General features: G+C 42.3%; 2 protein-coding genes across 6 annotated transcripts in view; both read left to right on the top strand.

The window, feature by feature from the left end:
- LOC143354598 (uncharacterized) overlaps positions 1-5,923 on the top strand; it is an 84,895-nt gene extending 78,972 nt beyond the window's left edge. Inside the window, exon 4 of the mRNA XM_076788851.1 lies at positions 5,698-5,923. Coding sequence (XP_076644966.1) covers positions 5,698-5,923 — 226 coding nt within the window. The remainder of the gene's footprint in view (positions 1-5,697) is intronic.
- Positions 5,924-6,045: 122 nt separating this feature from the next.
- Positions 6,046-15,642, top strand: LOC143354485 (octopamine receptor beta-2R). Of its 5 annotated transcripts, XM_076788632.1 has the most exons (4): positions 6,046-6,669; positions 6,760-7,034; positions 7,897-8,228; positions 15,319-15,642. In XM_076788632.1, the coding sequence occupies exons 1-3, from the start codon at positions 6,046-6,048 to the stop codon at positions 8,225-8,227; spliced, it is 1,230 nt and encodes a 409-aa protein (XP_076644747.1). In that variant the 3' UTR covers position 8,228; positions 15,319-15,642. The 5 variants fall into 5 exon arrangements, with proteins under 5 accessions (XP_076644747.1, XP_076644745.1, XP_076644746.1 ...); XM_076788630.1 differs by having other exon boundaries at positions 6,046-7,034; positions 7,973-8,203; XM_076788631.1 differs by having other exon boundaries at positions 6,046-7,034; positions 7,973-8,228.
- Positions 15,643-18,305: the final 2,663 nt, after the last annotated feature.

The following is an 18,305-nucleotide window of genomic DNA, read 5'->3' as shown; positions in this document are numbered from 1 at the left end:
GACAAAACCTCGAAGGACAAAGGCGAAAGACGAGCGTCGGGTCGCACAGTGGTCCAAAACGCGAAATTTAGTGACACTTTGCCAAAAAATCAACTCTCTCATATTGACTCATAAGTCAACATATTGAATGCTTATTGCTTTCTAAATATCCATCAACCTTGAAAATGAAAAAATTAATAAAATGTGATAAATACTATTACCGTGATAAACGGTGAAGTTTTGAAGACAGCCTTTCTCATGGAAAAAATTGCTTTTCTTCTTCGAGATGCCCTGACGATCCTTTTTAATATTTTCCTTCCAATTTCTTTCTAAATGAAAGGTTCATCTTTAAGCTGTAAATTACCATTGTCGATTAAAAATTACTATTCATGATGTATTGAGCATGTTATGCCGAATGCAATGTAGAAAATTTTCAAAATTCCTAGGACTTCGCAAGGAATATCTTCTGTACCATACGAGACCATAGAATTTTACAAAATGGAGTATTTTCAGCACACTTTCTTCTACACAATCATGCAAGAATTATTTCCAATCGCGTCCCATATCACAAGTTATTATTGTTTAAAATCGCCCGCGTCCGCGCCCATTAGTTCAGTACATCTTCTAAGACAGAAGAGATCATGGAATTTTACAAAATGGAATATGTTCAGCACACTTTCTTCTACATATATAATCGTGCAGGAATTATTTCCAATCTCGTCCAATATCACGCGTTATTATTGTTTAAAGTCGCCCGCTTTGACGACTAAAAACCACTCTAGACACTAAACCAAATTTTATTTACAGAGCGATTTTTCAAAAATTTAGAGGAATAATAAATTCACTAAGCTGAATGTGTTTCTAAAAGTTGTTAAATTTGTAAAAAAAAAAATAGTAAAAAAAGCTGTTAAATAAACAAAAAGTATGGTACATTAAGTACACCATTAAGAAGGATTGCTTGTTAATATTCCCCACCCCAAATATCACTTCGATGTCTTTAATAGTTTTAGAAGTTATACCAAAATGTCGCTAAATTTCGTGTTTTAGACTGTGGGCCGAGTCGGGCCGGGTCGGGCCGGGCCGGAGTAATCGAACGCGAATCCCAGCGGCGCTGTCGTGTCCGCCGGGGAATAAAAGTATCGCTCCCGTGGGCGTTTAGGCGATCCGAGGGGAGGGAGGATCCGTCGGGACGCATGGGGTGTTTTTTTTCCGTTTTTCGTCGTCGGGGCCGACAGAAATCGCGTTCTCGCGGCCGCTAGCACGCTCGCCGTCGCGAATAATTGACCCAAATGTACCGCAAAAATAGCGGATCATAAATTACACGGGCGGGAACGGGGAGTGCACTTGACACGGCCCTGTCGCGACACGGTCAACGGAGCTCGAGAGGCAGACGACGCGGCAGAAAAAGAGGGTTCCCATTCAAGGTTACTCATTCTTCCGGCACGTCCTCGTTTCGAGTGGTGACAATCGGGGGAAACTGGTGGAAGCTCTTCAAAGGGCTGAATGCGTGCACGGCGATGGCGCGACGCTCTGCGCCTGGCAATCAGAGACGAGAGACTGCGAACGGTCCGCGTTCCGTGTAAATATTTGCTATGCCGATCTGTCATTCATTATTTTCCGTCGCGCGTTACGCTCGCCGCGATTTATCGACGGTGTTGCATCGCGGTTCACGTTTGTTGCCATTTACCACGCCGACGGTCGACAAATGTTTGGAAGATACCCTGTGTGAGAAAATGATAAATTTTTATTGACATGCAATATATATATAAACATATGCAGTAAATATTACATAAAAATGAAAGAGGAAAAGCTAGCACTATGTTTTGTACGCAAGACAATGGCGTATGTAATTTTTGTGTGTTTATACTATTCTGTTAGATGTGAAGGTGACCTTCAATTTTTTAAAAGAATGCTGTACATTTTTGTATACTGCACAGTGACCTTCAGGATCATGCAAGGGCAGAAATGGTAGAAACATTTCACAGTACCGTATACTGCACAGTGACCTTCAAGGTCGTGCAAGGTCAGAAATGGAAGAAACATTTGACAGTACCGTATACGACACAGTGACCTTCAAGGTCGTGCAAGGGCAGAAATGGAAGAAACATTTCACAGTACCGTATACTGCACAGTGACCTTCAAGGTCGTGCAAGGGCAGAAGTGGAAGAAACGTTTCACAGTACCGTATACTGCACAGTGATCTTCAAGGTCGTGCAAGGTCAGAAATTTAAGAAACATTTGACAGTACCGTATACTGCACAGTGACCTTCAAGGTCGTGCAAGGGCAGAAATGGAAGAAACATTTCACAGTACCGTATACGGCACAGTGACCTTCAAGGTCGTGCAAGGTCAAAAATGGAAGAAACTTTTTGAATATGACTCGGCTAGCAATAGCGTGAACATCCTGTATGTATATTTGTAACCAAGAGGGCGTATATTGAAGGTTTTAACTACAAACTTTTAATTACTGGAAATAACGAGCGTAATTACCATCTTTTGGTGCGTTTACATCACAACGGCAGCGATGCAGAATCGTTTCTAATGCGAACAACGACGGCAGCGGAGGAACTATTAAAATAGTTTCGGAAGTAATTAAACCTGTTATAACACCCGCGCAATTTGAAACTTGAGCACTTTTCGGGCGGAACCTTGTAAATAATTGCAAACGGAGACTCACCAAGTTGCTTGTCATATTAAAGGCAACATGGTGGCGATATCTGTGTCAAGGCGACGTTAAGAAAACTGCAAGTATCTTCGTCGAAATGAAAACAAAATGCAAAACATGTTTCTTCACGACGTCTCGACGCCATTTTTCATGCCATTAGGCGAATTCAAATATTTCTTAAAATTCTCTTTGGTGCATTTTTAAATTTTTACAATAATTCTCGAATTACTTCAGAAAATTTGTTCCACTTAACGACGTTCGTATTAGTGTATATTATCGTAGATTTCGAGCCAGCTATTGACTCCACGGGGAGCTCGATATTCGCATAATGTTCGAGGTCTTACAGAAAATCCTTGCAGAGGATGTCGGCTCGAGAAGACGCAAACTCGGAGCAAGTGAATCTGCTGGAACGGTACAGTGCCGTGCAGGCCGAATAAATTGAATAGTCCGAATGATTGTAATGGATTGAGTAGATTAACCAGATAGCACAAACAAATCGAATAAAGTGGGTCGTCTAGTGTGCTTGATATCCCTCTCGTGTCGAATACCTCAATGGGGACGATAAGAAATTCATATCACGTTTAAACAACGCACGGCTGCTCCCATTGGAGTCATTGTTTGTTCCGCAGGCGCGATTGTTCAAATTTTATGACAATTTTAATCAAAATTAATACATTTCATTCTCCCCGCCGCAGATGAAACTTGTCGCTCTTCTTTCTCGTCGAGAAACAGCAAGGAATTAAATATAGTCTTATTTAAAAAAATGTAATCCAAAAATATTTGATTTCATGTTCTAGAAAGATAGAAAAAATGAAGATAAAGATAAGAAAGATATCTCAAAATAAAGATATCTGATTTTACAATTTTAGATTACCAAAATAAAAATATTTTGTTTGCGGAAATTTTACTGTAATTATTTATTACAGTGATGACTAGACTGCGGATTTTATGCATTTGTGAAAAAAATGGGTAATCACAATTTAAAGCAGCGGACATATTAAAAAGATCTAAGGATATCAGCGTAGTGGTTTCAGCTTAATAAAGTAATTAAATGAAGACAGAATTTTTTATTTATCTCCTGTGATGTAGTTTAATTGCAAAGTATTTTATAATTCTACTCCAATTGCAATTACGAATTACATTGGAATTTAATTGAACGAAGATCTGAATTATAAATTACTATATGATTGACTTACAATGTAATTCAATTACTTTGTAATTATAACTCCTGGAGTAGTTCAATTGTAATTCTGGGCAAGTCTGATCGTAATTCGTAATAAATGTAATTCAATTACAAAGTGTTTTGTAATTTTACTCCAATTGCAATTACGAATTACATTGTAATTTAATTGAACGTAGATTTGAATTATAAATTACGATATGATTGAGTTACAATGTAATTCAATTACTTTGTAATTATAACTCCTGGAGTAGTTCAATTGTAATTCTGCATAAATCTGATCGTAATTCGTAATTAATGTAATTTAATTACAAAATATTCTGTAATATTGTACCTCATTGCAATTACGAATTACATTGTAATTTAATTGAACGTAGATCTGAATTATAAATTACTATATGATTGAGTTACAATGTAATTCAATTACTTTGTAATTATAACTCCTGGAGTAGTTCAATTGTAATTCTGCATAAATCTGATCGTAATTCGTAATTAATGTAATTTAATTACAAAATATTCTGTAATATTGTACCTCATTGCAATTACGAATTACATTGTAATTTAATTGAACGTAGATCTGAATTATAAATTACTATATGATTGAGTTACAATGTAATTCAATTACTTTGTAATTATAACTCCTGGAGTAGTTCAATTGTAATTCTGGGCAAGTCTGATCGTAATTCGTAATTAATGTAGTTCAATTACAATGTATTTTGTAATATTCTACTCCATTGCAATTACGAATTACATTGTAATTTAATTGAACGAAGATCTGAATTATAAATTACGACATGATTGAGTTACAATGTAATTATAAGTCCCGGAGTAGTTCAATTGTAAATTTGCACAGGTCTGATCGTAATTCGTAATTAATATATTTCAATTCCAAAATATTCTGTAATTGTACCCCACTGCAATTACGAATTACATTGTAATTTAATTGAACGAAGATCCGAATTACAAATTACAATATGATCGAATGTAATTCAATTACTTTGTAATTATAATTCGTGGAGTAGTTCAATTGTAATTCTGGGCAAGTCTGATCGTAATTCGTAATTAATGTAGTTCAATTACAATGTATTTTGTAATATTCTACTCCATTGCAATTACGAATTACATTGTAATTTAATTGAACGAAGATCTGAATTATAAATTACGACATGATTGAGTTACAATGTAATTATAAGTCCCGGAGTAGTTCAATTGTAAATTTGCACAGGTCTGATCGTAATTCGTAATTAATATATTTCAATTCCAAAATATTCTGTAATTGTACCCCACTGCAATTACGAATTACATTGTAATTTAATTGAACGAAGATCCGAATTACAAATTACAATATGATCGAATGTAATTCAATTACTTTGGTAATTATAATTCGTGGAGTAGTTCAATTGTAATTCTGGGCAAGTCTGATCGTAATTCGTAATAAATGTAATTCAATTACAAAGTGTTTTGTAATTTTACTCCAATTGCAATTACGAATTACATTGTAATTTAATTGAACGTAGATTTGAATTATAAATTACGATATGATTGAGTTACAATGTAATTATAAGTCCCGCAGTAGTTCAATTGTAAATTTGCACAGGTCTGATCGTAATTCGTAATTAATATATTTCAATTACAAAATATTCTGTAATTGTACCCCACTGCAATTACGAATTACATTGTAATTTAATTGACCGAAGATCCGAATTACAAATTACAATATGATCGAATGTAATTCAATTACTTTGTAATTATAATTCGTGGAGTAGTTCAATTGTAATTCTGCAAAACTGTGGTCGTGACGCAGCGTATTCGCGCCGGCAATGAACCTCGTCGAACAAAAACGCAACGATTAACCGAGTCTCTCTGTTTCCAGGTCAGCGGCGAGTGTTCCCGTCGAAACATGTAGAGCCAGCGATCACGGTGTGGGCACTCTAAGGTCGCGTTGTCGTGTGATCGGCGTGGAATCGAGGGTGTTCGACGTCGCCGAGGTGCTTTTGTCGATCGGGTCGCCGAGATCGTCGTATCGGCAATTACGCTGGCAAGCGTCCCGTCATCGTCGCGACTTGGCAAGTGGCAACGCCCTTACCCGGCGAAGATGAAGGCCAACCTGGTACGTCGGCTCGTCGGCACGTCCGTGACCTAAGGCCGCCCGTCGAGTCTCTTCCGGCCGAAGAAGAGGATCAAGGCCAAGGGAAACGAGGTTCTAACTGGTCGGCTGAGCATGACGACGATCGCGAGCACCTCCGAGCCAACGGAGGTGTCACCGGTGGACGTGACGACACTGCTGACCGCCATCTCCACGGAAGAGAGCCAGTTCGGGAACAGCAGTTACACGAACGACCAGAAGTGGACGCTACCAACGACGATCGCCAAGGGCTGCCTCCTAGGATCGATCATCCTGACGGCGTTGTTCGGCAACCTGCTGGTGATGGTGTCCGTGATGCGGCACAGGAAGCTGCGCATCATCACCAACTACTTCGTGGTCTCGCTGGCCCTGGCCGACATGCTGGTCGCCATGTTCGCGATGACGTTCAACGCCAGCGTGCAGATGACCGGGAAATGGCTGTTCGGCTATTTCATGTGCGACGTCTGGAACTCGTTGGACGTTTACTTCAGCACAAGCTCGATCCTCCACCTGATGTGCATCTCGGTGGACCGGTACTGGGCTATAGTCAAGCCCCTCAAGTACCCTATCATCATGACCAAGAAGGTGGCCGCGTACATGTTGCTCGCCTGTTGGGTCATGCCCGCGTTCATCTCGTTCGTGCCGATCTTCATGGGCTGGTACACCACCGTCGAGAACAGCACGTACAGGCGCAAACACCCAGACCTCTGCGAGTTCAAGGTGAACAAGATCTACGTGATATTCTCGTCGAGCATCTCCTTCTGGATACCGTGCACGATCATGACGCTCACGTACTTGGCGATATTCAAGGAGGCTAACGAACAGGAGAAGCAGATGCACAGCCGAATGGGCAACGTGATGCTGCTCAGCCACAGGCCCAGCAAGGACCTGAACAATCTGAACGGAGAGCTGAACAGCGCCGGCTCCTCGAAGACGCTCACTCTCAACGAGATCAGTACTGATCATCTACACACGCCCACGAAGGACAAGAACATCATGAAGATGAAGAGGGAGCACAAAGCCGCGAGAACGTTAGGCATCATCATGGGAACCTTCATTATATGCTGGTTGCCGTTCTTCCTGTGGTGCGTTTCGCTTGTTCGGGCTTGCTCGGGCCTGCTCGGGCTCTTCCGGTCCTCTCTGTCAATTGACACCTTCTTTTTTTCTACGTTTTCGGTCTGGGTCTCGCGGTGAGCGCGCAGCGAGTCGAGTTTCCTCCTCGCGGTTAAAGTGTTTCTCATGTGACGGTTCGCTGAATCGCTGATTCCCCTGCGTTTGTTTAGCGTCACGTGAAAATTGAGAAGGATTGCATATCTTGCCCCGCGTAACGGTTCCAATTGTTCTCGTTAGTTTAAAACGCAATTAAGTAAATACGCCCGACCGGGATACGCGGCTTCTGTGGATTAGTGATTAACCTTGTGACACTAGCTGAAGAGCAGCAGAGAATTGGGATTTTTCGGGCTAATTTCGTCCGTTCTGCTTCGGACTTTGTACAGAGATTCGGGGAGGTTTCCTAATTAGTGGAGATCAACGAGCCCTCCTTTATTTCAGATTTTCGTGCAAATGGTTTTTAAATGACGTAGAAAAATTTTTTTATCGCTTATTGGACTGCGGAAGCTTGAGCAAAATATTTTTATAGACATTTCTATCGTTCGGTCTACCGAATTTTATTAAAGATTTTTATTTAGCTTATGCAATTATAAAAAAAGTCGATTGAATGAAAATATGATACTACTCCATCATTGTTTTAACCTCGATAAAGTAAAAGTCCACGTGGCTCATAATTAGATAACTTTTATTTTGCACAAAGACCCACAGTCTGGTAATCGGAGTAGCCCACGGTTAAGTGTCACCACGTTCGGGACCCAGCAGCGAAATAGTCGCAAGAGTATCGGCGAGGATCGTTCGACACGCGTAAACGGTGGTTTTCAATGAAGTTTGTCTCAGTTTTCTTTTAGACGAGTCAAGAGTACGAACCGTGTTGTTGCTCGAGGCGGTGGTTTTCAATGAGGTTTGTCTTCAGGTACGTGATCACGACCCTCTGCGGCGAAACCTGTCCCTGTCCCGACATCGTGATCGCGCTTCTCTTCTGGATCGGATACACGAATTCGGCGCTGAACCCGCTGATCTACGCGTACTTCAACCGCGACTTCCGAGAAGCCTTCAAGAACACGCTGCAGTGTGCTTTCTGCTCGCTCTGCAGACGAGAGCCGTCCGACCTCGAGGCGCTCGATTTCCGTCGGCCGTCCCTAAGGTACGATCTGGTCTGACACATTGAGGTACGCAATACGTTCTATCGCTTTTCTCGACCCCATTCCCGCACCACACCTGCCCCCTCATTTTCAACACCGTCGTTCGCAAAAACTGGCATAAGATTGCGACTAGAATCTACGATTTTGAACGTGTGCTAACCCTCCAGCGAGAGGACTACAGCGAGTTCTACGCCTATGCCGGAGACATTTCTGACACATGTTGATATTTACAGTTTTCTTTCGATATAAGGCGACGACACGGGACCAGAGTCAAGACTAGTCTCCCCACTCTACCTTCCCCTTCTGATTAAGACTTGTCTCCCCACTTTAGCTTCCACTTTAAATCAAGACTTGTCCCCCCACTTTACCTTCCCCTTCAGGTAAAAACTTGCCTCCCCACTCTACCTTCCCCTTGAGATCAAGACTTGTCCTCCCACTTTACCTTCCCCTTCAGATAAAAACTTGTCTCCCCACTCTACCTTCTCTTTCAGATCAAGACTTGTCTCCCCACTCTACCTTCTCCTTCAGATCAAGACTTGTCCCCCCACTCTACCTTCCCCTTCAGATCAAGACTTGTCTCCCCACATTACCTCCATCTTCAGATCAAGACTTGCTCCCCAATCTACCTTCTCTTTCAGATCAAGACTTGTCTCCCCACTCTACCTTTCCCTTCAGATCAAGACTTGTCTCCCCACTCTACCTTCTCTTTCAGATCAAGACTTGTCTCCCCACTCTACCTTCCCCTTGAGATCAAGACTTGTCCCCCCACTTTACCTTCCCCTTCAGGTAAAAACTTGCCTCCCCACTCTACCTTCCCCTTGAGATCAAGACTTGTCCTCCCACTTTACCTTCCCCTTCAGATAAAAACTTGTCTCCCCACTCTACCTTCTCTTTCAGATCAAGACTTGTCTCCCCACTCTACCTTCTCCTTCAGATCAAGACTTGTCCCCCCACTCTACCTTCCCCTTCAAATCAAGACTTGTCTCCCCACTCTACCTTCCCCTTCAGATCAAGACTTGTTTCCCCACTCTACTTTCCCCTTCAGATCAAGACTTGTTTCCCCACTCTACCTTCCCCTTCAAATCAAGACTTGTCTCCCGACTCTACCTTCCCCTTCAGATCAAGACTTGTCTCCCCACTCTATCTTCCACTTTAAATCAAGACTTGTCTCCCCACTCCACCTTCCCCTTCAGATCAAGACTTGTCTCCCCACCCTACCTTCTCCTTCAGATCAAGACTTGTCCCCCCACTCTACCTTCCCCTTCAGATCAAGACTTGTCTCCCCACATTACCTCCATCTTCAGATCAAGACTTGCTCCCCAATCTACCTTCTCTTTCAGATCAAGACTTGTCTCCCCACTCTACCTTTCCCTTCAGATCAAGACTTGTCTCCCCACTCTACCTTCTCTTTCAGATCAAGACTTGTCTCCCCACTCTACCTTCCCCTTGAGATCAAGACTTGTCCCCCCACTTTACCTTCCCCTTCAGGTAAAAACTTGCCTCCCCACTCTACCTTCCCCTTGAGATCAAGACTTGTCCTCCCACTTTACCTTCCCCTTCAGATAAAAACTTGTCTCCCCACTCTACCTTCTCTTTCAGATCAAGACTTGTCTCCCCACTCTACCTTCTCCTTCAGATCAAGACTTGTCCCCCCACTCTACCTTCCCCTTCAAATCAAGACTTGTCTCCCCACTCTACCTTCCCCTTCAGATCAAGACTTGTTTCCCCACTCTACTTTCCCCTTCAGATCAAGACTTGTTTCCCCACTCTACCTTCCCCTTCAAATCAAGACTTGTCTCCCGACTCTACCTTCCCCTTCAGATCAAGACTTGTCTCCCCACTCTATCTTCCACTTTAAATCAAGACTTGTCTCCCCACTCCACCTTCCCCTTCAGATCAAGACTTGTCTCCCCACCCTACCTTCTCCTTCACATCAAGACTTGTCCCCCCACTCTACCTCCTCCTTCAGATCAAGACTTGTCTCCCCACATTACCTCCACCTTCAGATCAAGACTTGCTCCCCACTCTACATTTCCCTTCAGATCAAGACTTGTCTCCCCACTCTACCTTCCCCTTGAGATCAAGACTTGTCCCCCCACTCTACCTCCTCCTTCAGATCAAGACTTGTCTCCCCACATTACCTCCACCTTCAGATCAAGACTTGCTCCCCACTCTACATTTCCCTTCAGATCAAGACTTGTCTCCCCACTCTACCTTCCCCTTGAGATCAAGACTTGTCCCCCCACTTTACCTTCCCCTTCAGATAAAAACTTGTCTCCCCACTCTACCTTCTCTTTCAGATCAAGACTTGTCTCCCCACTCTACCTTCTCTTTCAGATCAAGACTTGTCTCCCCACTCTACCTTCCCCTTGAGATCAAGACTTGTCCCCCCACTTTACCTTCCCCTTCAGATAAAAACTTGTCTCCCCACTCTACCTTCCCCTTCAGATCAAGACTTGTCTCCCCACTCTACCTTCCCCTTCAGATCAAGACTTGTCCCCCCACTTTACCTTCCCCTTCAAATCAAGACTTGTCTCCCCACTCTACCTTTCCCTTCAGATCAAGACTTGTCCCCCCACTTTACCTTCCCCTTCAAATCAAGACTTGTCTCCCCACTCTACCTTCTCTTTCAGATCAAGACTTGTCTCCCCACTCTACCTTCTCTTTCAGATCAAGACTTGTCTCCCCACTCTACCTTCCCCTTGAGATCAAGACTTGTCCCCCCACTTTACCTTCCCCTTCAGATAAAAACTTGTCTCCCCACTCTACCTTCCCCTTCAGATCAAGACTTGTCCCCCCACTTTCCCTTCCCCTTCAGATGAAGACTTGTCTCCCCACTCTACCTTCCCCTTCCACGACCCCATTCCCCCACGCTTCCCTGGTCACGTGACTAAGCCGGTACTGGCAAAGAAGGGGTAACCTTTTCCCCTCGATTCGAGTTAGTTCCCCTGACCCGGCGTCTCGGGACAGCTTTCGACGTATTGTGAATTAGGGTACCTATGCGGTTAGAGAAGTATCCTCTCGTCCTGGCATTAAGCGGCGTCGAGCGAACAAAAGAAGAGGGGATATTTTCTTGTTGCGAAGGAAACAGCGTCGTCTTATATCGAAAGAAAGCTGTAACGTCAAAGTCTTCCAGTGTTGCAATAATTAAATTATTGATTTTAGTAATATATTTTGCACAGGACACACACAGAGAACTGCTTAGTAGTAGTAGGATTTCCTACAAAGGAATATTGTGTTCACGTTTGGCCACTATAGTACGCTTTATGGCATTTTAATATAATGTAGATGATATTATAACAATATAGCGTTATTGAACGCAAGATTTCTGTGCAAAGTCATATAAAACCCGTTCGACGAACATGTATATTATTCTTTGTAGCACATGTTGTATCAGAACCTACGTTAGACACTTTTACCATACTCAAATGATCATGAGCTTTGGACATCATCAACTGTCGACTTGATTATTTTTTCTACAGCAGGAGTTAATATATGACGTATTGTACTGTGCAGGTATGTTGAATACGAGTGATCTATTCTGGATTAGGGTTATTCTTCGTAACATTGGAAACGTTTGGGTTGAAGTTTTACAGTTTACATTGTCGTAAGATTGACAGGAAGCAACATTGTTTAATATAACCTTCCTCTGAGTATATAATTCTGTGATAATATACAAACTTTTTAGACTAATTGTTTACACAAATAGTTTTATACACCGACAGTAAAAAAAAACAGAATTGCATGGAAATTTATTCCTTCTGTTGACAATTTTAACGAGTCAAAAATAATTGAATCATATTCAGAAAATCTTCTCACCATTTTCAGTTTCGCCTGCTCGCTTTTGTCACAAATGCAGAAAATCCGCGATTACTGTTATAAAAAAAACCTCTCGAAAATGCGTATTTCCGTCCTGTTGTCTGATTCGTAGTCGAATATTCAAACGAGCGATGTAAATTTAGTTCAAGTTCGCGCGTGCAGCGCGCGGAAAGTTGTTTTGTAAAATGACTGCCGTTTCCACGCATGATTTAATTAATGTGTCTCGAATGTGCGGGTCGCCTTCCGTTTGATAACGCACGTGGCTCGCGTGCGACTTTGCTCCTCGTCGCAGAATTGCACGTTACATGCGCCGCGAAATGCACAAAGCCCAACCGGGAACACGCGCTGTCGACGCGGACGGTGAATTTCATGTGGACAAAACTTATAGAATATAATCAGGACGCGATGAAGTCGTTGAACCGTGATGCAGCGTTCCATACTGGCGTCAAATTTTTTTTATAAAAACTCGTCCATGTTGCGCTCGACGATCGACACAAAATTTTTATTTTGAACAACGCGATCTACGTGTAACAGTTTAGCACTATGTATTTTATAATTGAGTCGTTCGATGCAGAAATGGTGCAAGAATTTTATTAATAGTTTTATGAATCACAATAATCGAAGAATGTCACGTTTGTTTTATGCAGGTTACCCAAAAATTATATTACAATTGTTTTATTTAACGCTAGATCAACAGGATCCAGGTTCTAAATTTTGTGATTTACTATTATTTGGATTTATTGTGGAATAATATACATAATGTAGTGGAACATATATTATGGTGAAACCTACTCAAAATTTGATTATAAATATATTCTTGTTATTTTAAAAAAGTTATACAATATAGCCTCTTTTAGTGCTTATATGCCTAGTGCCTTTTAGTCCTTGCCGAGTAGATAAATATTGATAATATTGATTTACTTTTGCATTGAAAATGAATACAAACCTTGCTTTTCTTTCTTTTCACTGTATCTCGGGAACTTGTAATTTCCGGCAAAATGGAGTCGTATTCGTATTCAGCGCGTCGAAACGAACGACGCTATAATAGGTACCGAAAGCTTAGGGTGGAAATCGTAAAATTCAGGCAAATATTGACTTTTACGCCATTGTTGCTTTAAACGACTCGATTATTGAAACTACAAACATGCGTCCAATAGAAAGTATTAAATAAATTTCTTCGGTCAAGCACACACGACAAATATAAATAAATTCAGTTTTTTCAATACCCTGAAATCACAAAGAATTTAAGGGAGTATTATAGCTTTCGAGACTATTTCTACACTAATTTTTAGGAATTTGTTTCGGGAAAACTATTAAACCTTTTACATTTACATTCAAGGTAAAAATAATCGAATTTACAGGAGTTATATATTTTTATTTAATGTCGTGAAAAACATGAGTCGACGGTTGCCATGATCCCACGAGAATGTAGTTACGGTAAAATGGCGGATTTCTCGTATATTTTCGGCGTCCAGCGCGATAAAAAAATAGAAAAAAATTTCAGGCTTTAAAAAATGTTGGTTCTTGCGATATCGGGGTACACGTTGAAGATTGCCAGAAAATTTCAAGTCGATTGGCCAACTGGGACTTGAGATACGGCGGGGACCGTTTCGAAAAAAGTTTGAAGATTCGACTGATCAATATCCCGCAGCGCGAGTCGCATTCTCCGAACGCCCATAAATCTGCGCACGAATTCTACAAGACTAATTGCTGAAAGGAGAAAACGCGACAAAAGATGAGGAACCGAAAAACCAAGATTAACCTCCTTAAACGGTTCCCTGTAGCATGTCGTTTGGAGGGCGAGGCGCTCAGAATGTTAACGAAATATTTGTTTAACGATCCGGATCGTGTGCAGCTTGGGAATCACGGTGAAAAAGTTGAGCGGCCGGTGGCACTTCCGGCGCGGCAGTGCGCGAGGGATCGCCATAAAACCGGGTGATTAGAACCAGGGGAGGACATTACTTTTAATTCCGCGGAGTGGAAAGTAGGGCGAGTCGGATGCTCAACTTTTTCACGCAAATGCGAGCATAACTCAGGAAACGCGTGGCTCTTCCGTTCGTCCGCTCGAAAGTGCTCTTCCCCGGTGGAAGAAAAAGTATATTATAAGACCGAAACCGACGCGGAGCTTTTTTTTGCCCTCTCAAAAGCCCCAATCGCGAAACTTCGCTTCCGCTATGAAATTCTAATGGTTTTTAGATGAACCCATGATTCACTGTCACGCGGAGAAACGCTCTTCTCCTCAACGCTATCTGTGTGTTTGTGTAGCGTAGCTATTCGATGCTAGCTCTCTCTCTCTCTCCCTCTCTCTCGTAAACTTATTTTTCCTCGGCTCTCGGATGCGCCTTGATCATTGCCTTTTGTAACGCGAAGGAGGCGCTTCGGAAACTTCGATTATTAGAGAGACACCACGGGCCCGTGTTCTTCAAACTGCGCGGCGTTCGAGATGCCGCGTTTAGGATTGGCTGCGTTGTTTTATTCATTTATTTATTAGTCGTCGGACGAGCGGAGTTTGTCTCCTGACGCGGCCAGGCCTTTGATCCTTGGAACGGAGCAACGCGCGAAAATGTTTCGAATCTAAAGTGAATTATTAGGTCCTGATACGTGACGCGATAGGCACCGTGAAATAAATAAAATGATGGTATATTTAGTAGGAGTCGGTCACATTTTATACTACAATACTTCATTCGCTAGATTTCCATCTCACGCCACGCAATTCTCCAAACTTCCACTTTCAATTTCTCTCTGGTCTGCTGATTCGAATTTTAACCTGTTGATCTGTTCACCTGTTTAAGTATGAAACCTTCACCATCACATTCGTGGCATTTTTCCGATTAAAACGAGACCAAACACGACGCAATTCGGTTAATATTTACTCGTTTAATTCGCGATACAGTATAACCTCGATTATCCGAACTAGTAAGTAGGTTGGATAACAGAACGGTTACCAAGTTAGAGTGCTAGATTAAATCTCCACTGATCCATACGATGCATCACTTCAAATTAAACTGTTAATGAACTGGCAATGAAGAGGTCAGGTATAATCGGTTCGGATAATCGAGGCTCTAGTGAATCGTGAACTGCGCAGGCAAATGTGCTCGGAATCATGTCATGTTTGGGCTCGTTTTATTCAGCAGAATGTCACAAAAATGTCGGCGAAAGAAAAGAATGATTACAAACATGTGGGAACGAACTAGTTAACAGGTTGAAAATTGTAAAAAGTGAAAAAAATGTTGTGCTTTAACAGTACAAAAATTGTTCAACAAATTGTATCGCTGGCGATTTTGTTTTCTGCTTTCAGGTACGACGACCGCACTAAGAGTATATACTCGGAGACGTACGTGAAGCACGCCGACCGACGAAGATCGAGCGAGTATGGTAGCAGTCTCTGAGATGAGACGGGAGAGCAACTTTATACGTTAAAAAACTGCATTCGCAATAAGATAAGCGTAACACGTTCATACGCCCACCAATACATCCGTACCGTCATCCACACTCACTCACACACACACGCGCGCGCGCGCGCCCAACAGCAACACACGAATTAATAATAAAGTGTCGAGTGAACCACGTTCGAACGCGTAGATTCGCGAACACGAGAGATTCTCCGTTACGTTGCCAAAAAGAGAAAGAAATACGAGAAAACAATAGGGAAAGAACTGCATAACACGAATGTCAAAACATGTACTCGCATCCGCGACATTTTCGACACCCGGTTGGTTCACCGTGTATTTCCGTTTTCGAGAACCGGCGCCACTCGAGTCCCGACAATGGCCGACCGTATACAGCGTAAAGACCCATTCACGATTAGCCATTTTGAACGATGAAATATCAAAAAAACATATTTTTAGAGACGGCAATGTTGGCTGTCGAGTCGTTCGACGATTCGCCCGTTGCAAGTGGGGATCGAGCTTAATCCCTGGCGGCCATGATGGTCTGCAAAGAAAATGCCTTTTTCATCCGCAAAAGAGAGAAATAGGTATTGCTGTTTGGAATAATGATAATTGAAATTAAATCTTTGTAGGGTTTTATTAAGTTGATTCGTATCCCTTCAAATTAGTAACTTCAATATTGCAATTGCTGAGACTGTCAAAATGGCGGATTCCAGATTTGTTCTCCCACAATTATTATTCCAACTACAAAAATATTTGGCATACTTCTGCAAAGAAGATGCCTTTTTCATCCACGAAAGAGAGAAATAGGTATTGCTGTTTGGAATAACGATAATTGAAATTAAATCTTTGTAGGGTTTTATTAAGTTGATTCGTATCCTTTGAAATTAGTAACTTCAATATTGCAATTGCTGAGACTGTCAAAATGGCGGATTCCAGATTTGTTCCCATACAATTATTATTCCAACTACAAAAATATTTGGCATACTTCTGCAAAGGAAATGCCTTTCTCCACCGCGAAAGAGAAAAATAGGTATTGCTGTTTGGAATAACGATAATTGAAATTAAATCCTTGGAGGGTTTTATTAAGTTGATTCGTATCCCTTAAAATTAGTAACTTCAATATTGCAATCGCTGAGACTGTCAAAATGGCGGATTCCAGATTTGTTCTCCCACAATTATTATTCCAACTACAAAAATATTTGGCATACTTCTGCAAAGGAAATGCCTTTCTCCACCGCGAAAGAGAAAAATAGGTATTGCTGTTTGGAATAACGATAATTGAAATTAAATCCTTGGAGGGTTTTATTAAGTTGATTCGTATCCCTTAAAATTAGTAACTTCAATATTGCAATCGCTGAGACTGTCAAAATGGCGGATTCCAGATTTGTTCTCCCACAATTATTATTCCAACTACAAAAATATTTGGCATACTTCTTCATTCAAATATTACACTAAACTTCGTATGAAGTCTGAGTAAATACCGAGCCAGTCAAAATGGCGGTTCTGTTACTTTCACGGGCACTATAACAGTGCAGTACAGTATACGTTAAAACTAACACAAAACGAGTGCAGAATCCTGCAACCGATGCAAAATGGAGATCAAAATACCGCATCGAATGTCCTGAAAATTAAATTTCGTTGGATCGAGCGACTTCGAAATCACATTCCGCCGAACTGGTTCGCATAGTCCGCAGTCGTCCCTCAGTTTCAGAACAGATTTAAAGACGCTGGCTCGCCACCAACAAAATAATGAAAAACGTAACCGCGGAACCCGGACGAAAGTGGCGGTAATAATTCTCGTGTCTGTTGTCCAGTTTAAAAATACCGAATGTCGCACGACAAAAGGCGGCTCGAACCGGAAGTACACGGGGCCAGGTGAGACAGGAACATTGCCAAACCGCTCGCAGAGAAGCACACCGGACAGATAACCACACAGACGGTCCCGCGCCACTATGTATTGCCAAAGATAATATTGTTAAGCGATGCTTTCGGTGGCGAGAAAGATCGTTGCGCGGGGATCGATCGATCGGCGAGGCGAGGATCGAGGACTGCCGGGAGCCGTCTCGTTCTTCACGACCAAGAAGATGGCCGCTGGGACAACAGGTGTCGAGCCTTCGGCTTTGTTACCTAGCTGATCCCGAGATGATGATTTCCGATTGGGTGGCCAGGTTCATTAGCTCTCTCTCTCTCTCTGACTCTCTCCCTTTCTCTCTTTCTCTCTCTCGCTCTCTCGTTCACTCGAGTCCCACTCGAGCCGGTCTCTTTCTGCTTCCTGCTCCCGAAACGCAAACAAACCGGAAGGCAGATATCGCGACACGATCGTATAAACGGCCGCGTTTGATTGGCAGTTGGAGTGGCGGGCTCTGAGTGATCGCCGGCATTAAATAAACAGCCGAAGGCAGTCGGATTCCGGATCTGGTAACTGTTATTGGCTTCACGGTGAACCCCTTAAACTGCGAACCGTTCGGAGAAGTGATCAGCCCACCGTGCGCGAATCTCAGATTCTGCTGCCAACGAGAGACCGACCACTTCAAGGTCACCTGGGAATTTTCTTGCTGCCCGAGGAACGGCTCAGGGATAGATAACGTTGCCCGGAGATTGACGAGCTCTGATAAACCGGCATTCCAGATATCTTGGTGTTTGTTCGAGACATTTTTCATTTTACAGTCACTCGAGAATTTGTGGGAACCATTCTTCATCTTGGACTTGTTCGAAGAATTTGTATTTTTCTGTTGTGCGGACTATTTTTCATTTTGTTGTCACTCCGACAGTTGCTCGTTGCAACTGTCACTGGCTCGTACGATTTTTCATTTTGTTGTTACTCGGAAACTTGGTCGTTATACTGTTGTTTCTCTGGTCGGCTGTTCGAACGATTTTTATTTTTTTTTGTACA

This window comes from Halictus rubicundus, chromosome 5 (genome assembly GCF_050948215.1).
Source record: "Halictus rubicundus isolate RS-2024b chromosome 5, iyHalRubi1_principal, whole genome shotgun sequence".
Classification (NCBI taxonomy): domain Eukaryota; kingdom Metazoa; phylum Arthropoda; class Insecta; order Hymenoptera; family Halictidae; genus Halictus; species Halictus rubicundus.
The sequence above is the reverse complement of the archived record's forward strand: the minus strand, read 5'-3'. Positions and strand labels throughout refer to the sequence as shown.

Bases quoted from the DNA above. Each gene is read 5' to 3' on its own strand.
- LOC143354485 (XM_076788628.1), top strand. From the start codon at position 6,046: ATGACGACGATCGCGAGCACCTCCGAGCCAACGGAGGTGTCACCGGTG. The intron at 7,035-7,896 runs GTGCGTTTCGCT...AGTTTGTCTCAG, and splicing joins TGGTTGCCGTTCTTCCTGTG to TTTTCTTTTAGACGAGTCAA.